This window comes from Arachis duranensis, plastid (assembly GCF_000817695.3).
Source record: "Arachis duranensis voucher Yi14725-KUN plastid, complete genome".
In the NCBI taxonomy this organism is placed as follows: domain Eukaryota; kingdom Viridiplantae; phylum Streptophyta; class Magnoliopsida; order Fabales; family Fabaceae; genus Arachis; species Arachis duranensis.
This window is the reverse complement of record NC_047337.1, coordinates 77315-85000: the sequence shown is the minus strand read 5'-3', so window position 1 is coordinate 85000 and position 7686 is coordinate 77315. Positions and strand designations below refer to the sequence as shown.

At 32.2% G+C, this 7686-nt stretch overlaps 8 protein-coding genes across 8 annotated transcripts; 7 read left to right on the top strand and 1 right to left on the bottom strand. All coding sequences in view use genetic code 11, as the record gives it.

The window, feature by feature from the left end:
• The first annotated feature begins 39 nt into the window (after positions 1-39).
• rps3 (ribosomal protein S3) lies at positions 40-696 on the top strand. Its single transcript has one exon. It carries the CDS (start codon positions 40-42, stop codon positions 694-696), a length of 657 nt encoding a protein of 218 aa, YP_009766879.1.
• Positions 697-822: 126 nt separating this feature from the next.
• rpl16 (ribosomal protein L16) lies at positions 823-2336 on the top strand. Its single transcript has 2 exons — positions 823-831; positions 1938-2336. The coding sequence occupies exons 1-2, from the start codon at positions 823-825 to the stop codon at positions 2334-2336; spliced, it is 408 nt and encodes a 135-aa protein (YP_009766878.1).
• Positions 2337-2471: 135 nt separating this feature from the next.
• rpl14 (ribosomal protein L14) lies at positions 2472-2840 on the top strand. Its single transcript has one exon. The coding sequence runs from the start codon at positions 2472-2474 to the stop codon at positions 2838-2840; it is 369 nt and encodes a 122-aa protein (YP_009766877.1).
• Positions 2841-3186: 346 nt separating this feature from the next.
• On the top strand, positions 3187-3591 carry rps8 (ribosomal protein S8). Its single transcript has one exon. The coding sequence runs from the start codon at positions 3187-3189 to the stop codon at positions 3589-3591; it is 405 nt and encodes a 134-aa protein (YP_009766876.1).
• A 464-nt stretch (positions 3592-4055) lies between these two features.
• rpl36 (ribosomal protein L36) lies at positions 4056-4169 on the top strand. The gene has a single exon. The coding sequence runs from the start codon at positions 4056-4058 to the stop codon at positions 4167-4169; it is 114 nt and encodes a 37-aa protein (YP_009766875.1).
• Positions 4170-4749: 580 nt separating this feature from the next.
• rps11 (ribosomal protein S11) lies at positions 4750-5166 on the top strand. Its single transcript has one exon. The coding sequence runs from the start codon at positions 4750-4752 to the stop codon at positions 5164-5166; it is 417 nt and encodes a 138-aa protein (YP_009766874.1).
• Positions 5167-5260: 94 nt separating this feature from the next.
• On the top strand, positions 5261-6247 carry rpoA (RNA polymerase alpha subunit). The gene has a single exon. The coding sequence runs from the start codon at positions 5261-5263 to the stop codon at positions 6245-6247; it is 987 nt and encodes a 328-aa protein (YP_009766873.1).
• Positions 6248-6494: 247 nt separating this feature from the next.
• petD (cytochrome b6/f complex subunit IV) lies at positions 6495-7676 on the bottom strand. The gene is made up of 2 exons: positions 7669-7676; positions 6495-6969 (listed from the first exon to the last, which is right to left on the bottom strand). The coding sequence occupies exons 1-2, from the start codon at positions 7674-7676 to the stop codon at positions 6495-6497; spliced, it is 483 nt and encodes a 160-aa protein (YP_009766872.1).
• Positions 7677-7686: the final 10 nt, after the last annotated feature.

The window sequence follows — 7686 nt, the reverse complement described above, 5'->3', positions numbered from 1 at the left end:
AACTAGGGCATATCATTTTATGTAAAGTAGTGGAGAATTATGGGACAAAAAATAAATCCGCTTGGTTTCCGACTTGGTACAACTCAACGTCATGATTCTCTTTGGTTTGCACAACCAATCAATTATTCAGAGAATCTACAAGAAGATAAAAAAATACGAGATTATATCAAGAATTATATAAAAAAAAATATAAGAATATCTTCTGGTGTCGAGGGAATAGCAGGGATAAAGATTAAAAAAAGAATTGATTTGATTCAAGTCATAATCTCTATGGGATTTCCAAAGTTATTAATTGAGGGTAAGCCTGGAAGAATAGAAGAGTTACAGATGAATTTACAAAAAAAACTCAATTGTGTGAACCGAAAACTGAACATTGCTATTACAAGAATTGCAAACCCTTATGGACATCCTAATATTCTTGCAGAATTTATAGCCGGGCAATTAAGGAATAGAGTTTCGTTTCGTAAAGCAATGAAAAAAGCTATTGAATTAACTGAACAGGCGGGGACAAAAGGAATTCAAGTACAAATTGCGGGACGTATCGACGGAAAAGAAATTGCACGTGTCGAATGGATCAGAGAGGGTAGAGTTCCTCTACAAACCATTCGAGCTAAAATTGATTATTGTTCCTATACAGTTCGAACTATTTATGGCGTATTAGGGATCAAAGTTTGGATATTTGTAAACAAAGAATAATCCAATTCTCCTTTTCTTTTTCTTTAAGGTTCCTTGTTTCGGTAAAACAAAAAAATGAAAATTTTCCAAATTTTATAAGATTGAATAAAAAATATCAATTAATTATTTTATATAAATAGAATTGCTATGCTTAGTGTGTGACTCGTTGATTTTTTAGAGTGGTTAGAGTTCGACAATAAAATAAATGACTTATAGGATGAATTCATTAATAACTAAGTACTAACCAACTCATCGCTTCGCATTATCTGGATTTAAAGAATTAATCTAAAAATCGAAATAAAATCAAGATATCATATTTTGGTAGTAGAATTATAGCAACTGAGATATTGGATAAAAAAAAAAAAAAACGAATCTGATTATAAGTTGTAAAGCAATAAGAATATACAGATAAAAATGAAGGGTGAAAGAAAGAAAAAAGATATATCAATGATATAGAATTCGAATATGTAAAGGTCTTATGGTTATCTCATAAAAAGGGGAAGTGTAATAAAGCATCAACATTAACTAAATCCATATATAGATAAATATATTCACAGAATAAACAAATCAAGAGCACCGAGTCAATAAAAACTGAGAAGGTTGATTCAAGAAAAAAGAAATATATATATATATAATTTGGAATTGTATTTGCGAGGCTCCATTGTAGAATTCCAGACCTAATCATCAATCGAGAAGCGATGGGAACGACGAAAACCGTGAATACCAAAGATTCATTTGACGGGAGGGATGGCGGAACGAACTAAGAACCAATTCATTTTTTTGAAGAGTCGCAGGATAACCCTCGATTACATCTAAAATAAAATGGATAAAGAGTAAATATTCGCCCGCGAAATCTTTGTTTTTTTATTTAGAAATTGAGCCAATCCAATACCACCAGAAATAAATAAAAAAAAAATAAGGATTTGTTAGAATCTTATGCTCTAATAGAACAACATTATCTAGTTATATATTTAACTATATATAGGGGGGGCAAATTTTCTAATAAATGTCTAGTTCTATATAAAAATCAAAACAAGATATACTAATTTCCAATTGATCAATTAATCCTATGAAATATTAAAATAAAAAAACCTCGTGATTCAATTATTCATTAAACATATGTATATACGGTATATTTTTTTATTGGTATTGGTTAAATCCATTTTTGTAATTGTTTTATTCGCGAGGAGCCGTATGAGGTGAAAATCTCATGTACGGTTCTGGAATAGCGATGGGATTTCTAAACAACCATCAACTATAACCCCAAAAGAACCAGATTCCGTAAGCAACATAGAGGAAGAATGAAAGGAATATCCTATCGGGGTAATCATATTTGCTTCGGAAGATATGCTCTTCAGGCACTTGAACCCGCTTGGATCACATCTAGACAAATAGAAGCAGGTCGGCGGGCAATGTCACGAAATGTCCGCCGAGGTGGACAAATATGGGTACGGATATTTCCAGACAAACCAGTTACAGTAAGACCAACCGAAACGCGTATGGGTTCGGGAAAGGGATCTCCCGAATATTGGGTAGCTGTCGTTAAACCCGGTAGAATACTTTATGAAATGGGCGGAGTCGCAGAAAATATAGCCAAAAGGGCTATTGAAATAGCCGCATCAAAAATGCCTATCCGAACTCAATTCATTATTTCAAGATAATAAATAATAAAAACCAAAGGAAAGAGGTCTTTTGGAGGAAAAAACATGGCAATTTTTCCTTTCTTTTGTTGAATAGAGAATATTTTTTTTTTACTTCAAGCTTTGGACTGAAAAACCAGATAAAATAAGAATGATATGATTCAACCTCAAACCCATTTGAATGTAGCCGATAACAGCGGAGCCCGCCAATTGATGTGTATTCGAATCATAGGAGCAGGTAATCGACGATATGCTTCTATTGGTGACATTGTAGTTGCTGTAATCAAGGAAGCGGTACCAAATATGTCTTTAGAAAGATCAGAAGTGATTAGAGCTGTAATTGTACGTACTTGTAAAGAACTTAAACGTAGCAATGGCATGATAATACAGTATGATGATAATGCCGCGGTTGTCATTGATCAAGAGGGAAATCCAAAAGGAACTCGAATTTTTGGCGCAATCGCCCGGGAATTGAGACAGTTAAATTTCACTAAAATAGTTTCATTAGCACCTGAGGTATTATAAGAAAAAACATTTTATTATTTAATGAAAATGAAATAGATAAATTAATAAATTATGTCTTATATCTAATTTTTAATAAAATTGGATTTCGTTTTTTATTTTATTAATATATATATTATTCTTTTTTAATAAAAATAAGTATAAAAATAAATATAAAAATAAATATTATAAATAAGATATTATATAGATATCTTTCTATTAAAGATATATAAATATACTAGATATCTTTCTTTAATTTTAACTAAAATATTTTCAAATTATATTACTACTCTAATATATATTAGAAAATATAGAACACGGAGCATGCTGATTATATCAAAAGTAAGTAAAGGGTAACATTTATTTTCCTATGGGTAAGGACACCATCGCCGACATAATAACCTCTATACGAAATGCTGACATGAATGGAAGAGGAACGGTTCTAATACCATCTACTAACATTACTGAAAACATTGCTAAAATGCTTTTACGAGAGGGTTTTATTGAAAACGTGAGAAAACATAGGGAAGGGGGAAATTTTTTTTTAGTTTTAACTCTACGATATAGAAGAAATAGAAAAGGATCATCTAAAACGCGTTTGAATTTAAAACGGATCAGTACTCCTGGTCTACGAATCTATTCTAATTATCAACAAATTCCGAGAATTTTAGGGGGGATGGGAATTGTCATTATTTCTACTTCGAGAGGTATAATGACAGATCGAGAGGCTCGATTAGAACGAATCGGCGGAGAAGTTTTATGTTATATATGGTAATCTTTCTGATATCCGAATTATAGAAAAAATTCTATCAATTTTTGTAAAAAAGTAAAGAGAGATAAAACAAAACACAAGTCTCTCATATCACTCCTCATACCTTAATGAATCCGTGAAATGGGTTTAACAGGAATTGTTATAAAGAAACGGATTCATGAGGGTTTAATTCAATATTGCTGAATCAATTTCCCCTGTGGGGTATGTTCGGGGTTCATTTATTTTCAATTTTAAATAATGAAAATATCAGTCTAGACTATATTTCTGAAAAGGTTCAACATACTCTTTATATATATTTCTACCACAGAGAAAAAAAAATGCAAGTCTAAATTCTTTAATTAGACTTTTTTTTAACTTCAATATTATTGGTTTTGAGGGGTACGATTAGAATAGAAGTTAAAAATTGAAGGAAACCTTATTTTCTTCCATTAAAACGGATCCGAGATTAAGTTGAAGGAATGATAAATATGAAAATACGGGCCTCTGTTCGTAAAATTTGTGAAAAATGTAGATTGATCCGTAGACGAGGTAGAATTATAGTAATTTGTTCCAATCCAAGACATAAACAAAGACAAGGATAAGGATAATATTTCCACAAAAGCCACAAGAGAGGGCTTTGAATTATAAAGGACTGGATGCGCAAATAAAAAAAAAAAATAAAAAAAGATATAGATATTGAAATTCAAACTTTTTTTTACATGAAAACTTAGAAATTATATAATATTCTCTATTATATATAATATGATTTTATAGTAATATTGATTATATATTAATATTTTTGAATATGTGAAAATCTCAAATTATTGAATGAATATAGAAATTCTATTTCGAATATTTTGAAATTTTCTTATATATATATAATATATATCAATGATTATATATATATAGATTAGAACTATTCTAATAGAATACAATATAAAAAAGAGATATTAGATAGAGAGATTTTGGGGATCTAAAATTGGAAATTCGATTCTTGTTAGTTGTATATTAACACAAATAGAATGCCAATTTTTTGAGGATATTAATTCTAGTTTCTAATTAAAAAAAAGAAATATAGTAAAACATCTGTTTTTTTGACATGAAATGAATATATCCATACATCTCAGACTTCCTTTTATGTTATGAGATAATAATTATGAAATAATAAAAAGATAATAAGATATGGCAAAACCTATACCCAAAATTGGTTCGCGTAAAAATGGACGTATTGGTTCACGTAAACATGCTCGTAAAATACCAAAGGGCGTTATTCATGTTCAAGCTAGTTTCAACAATACCATTGTCACTGTTACCGATGTACGGGGTCGGGTAATCTCGTGGTCCTCCGCAGGTACTTGTGGATTCAAAGGTACGCGAAGGGGAACACCATTTGCCGCCCAAACCGCAGCAGGAAATGCTATTCGAACAGTAGCGAATCAAGGCATGCAACGAGCAGAAGTCATGATAAAGGGTCCCGGTCTCGGAAGAGATGCGGCATTAAGAGCTATTCGTAGAAGTGGCATACTCTTAAATTTTATACGGGATGTAACCCCTATGCCACATAATGGGTGTAGGTCCCCTAAAAAAAGACGTGTGTAATGTAAAACAAAAGATAAACATAGAAAACATAGAATAAATTTCAAGACAAGAGAAATAAACAATTCAAGGATTTGAAAAAAAAAAATTGATTACTATGGTTCGAGAGAAAATTAGAGTATCTACTCGAACACTACAGTGGAAGTGTGTTGAATCAAGAGTAGACAGTAAGCGCCTTTATTATGGACGCTTTATTCTGTCTCCACTTATGAAAGGCCAAGCTGATACAATAGGCATTGCGATGCGAAGAGTTTTGCTTGGAGAAATAGAGGGAACATGTATCACACGTGCAAAATCTGAGAAAATACCACATGAATATTCGACCATAGTAGGTATTCAAGAATCAGTACATGAAATTTTAATGAATTTGAAAGAAATAGTATTGAGAAGTAATCTGTATGGGACTCGAGACGCATCTATTTGTATCAAGGGTCCCGGATATGTAACTGCTCAAGACATCATTTTACCACCTTCTGTGGAAATTGTTGATAATACGCAACATATAGCTAACCTAATAGAACCCATTAATTTGTGTATTAGATTACAAATCGAGAGGAATCGCGGATATTGTATAAAAAGACTAAAAAACTTTCAAGACGGAAGTTATCCTATAGATGCAGTATTCATGCCTGTTCGAAACGCAAATCATAGTATTCATTCTTATGTGAATGGGAATGAAAAACAAGAAATACTCTTTCTCGAAATATGGACAAATGGGAGTTTAACTCCTAAAGAAGCGCTTTATGAAGCCTCCCGTAATTTGATTGACCTATTTATTCCTTTTTTACATGCGGGAGAAGAAAACTTTAAATTAGAAAAAAATCAACACAAAGTTACTTTACCCGGTTTCACTTTTCATGATACATTGGCTAAACTAAGAAAAAACAAAAAAGAGATAGAATTAAAATCTTTTTTTATTGACCAATTAGAATTGCCTCCCAGGATCTATAATTGTCTCAAAAGGTCCAATATACATACATTATTGGACCTTTTTAATACCAGTCACGAAAACCTTATGAAAATAGAAGATTTTCGGATAGAAGATGTAAAACATATCTTGAACATTTTAGAAATTCGAAATTGAAAGAAAAGCATTTTGCATAAATTGGAAATCCATTAGGTTTTTTTCATCTTTTTTTCTTTCTTTTTTCTAAAAAAGAAAGAAAAAAAAGATGAAAATATGGAGTTTGAATCTTTATCTTTAGAAAAATTTAGAAAAAATCTACATACTGAGAGTAGGTTCAAAGATGTATCTAGGGATTAGTCCTTTCAAAGTGAATTCTCCCTAGATACCCAATATATATGAGATTTGAATTCACAAGTGAATCAATTTAAAAGAGACCTAAAGTTAGGGATTTCTCAATAGGTAATGTTGCTCCAACACCCAACCAAAGGGCTACTGCAGTACCAATCAAAAAGATGGTTGTTGATACTGGACGACGAAATGGGTTTTGGAATTTATTAACATTCTCCAAAAAGGGTACTGTTAATAATCCCGCGGGTACCGAAACCATTAAAAGAACGCCCAATAACTTATTGGGCACTGTACGAAGTATTTGAAATACAGGAAAGAAATACCATTCCGGCAATATTTCCAAAGGAGTTGCAAATGGATCCGCGGGTTCCCCAATCATTGATGGTTCTAAAACTGCTAAACCTACGTTACAGGCAATAGTACCTAGAATAACTACGGGAAAAATATATAAAAGATCGTTTGGCCATGCGGGTTCTCCATAATAATTATGACCCATTCCTTTAGCCAATTTCGCTCTTAATACAGGATCATTCAAGTCAGGTTTTTTTGTTATTGGGATAGGTGAATTCTTATTGATCCATCCTCCGAAAGAACCGGACATGATAATTTTTCATCATCCGGCTCGAGCATCAATCAAACGAACCGAGTATACCTATAGAAAAGTTTATATGTAAGAAAATGGACTCGATTCTGTTTTACGGAGTTACACAACTATCTATTGTGAAAAACTCATTTCTTATTTGTAAATGCTCAATACCCAAGTAGGCTTTCTTAAATTGATAGTGCTTTCTGGGTCATCTCAGACCTTGATATTTTTGCCCCCCTCAAAAAAAGATATCGGGACTTTTTAACATACATTTACATATTAAATTAAAGGATTTACTTGTTACTAATGGAATCTAACCCCTGTTCTTCTTTAGATCTACTTGTTTCACTCCGATAGTATCATAAATCGAGTCAATGCATAGGAAATGAATGCATTTCAATACTATTAAGTTAAGTGAAATCGATAAGACGGAATCCGTATTAGACCACTTCACTTATTTTAGTGGATCTTACGAAGCCCGGTCATCCAGGACATGATCAAGTCTGATCATAGAAAAGAATCTCTTCAAGTGAACCGGCCTATCCTCTGTAGGGGGGCTTGCGCGGTGGTTGGAACAAAGAGACACATTTTATTGCAAATTAAGATGTGGCAGATATGAAAAAGTCATCCATCTGCGCGATCCAATCAATAGTTCAAGTCACACACTCCCATAATCCGTTTT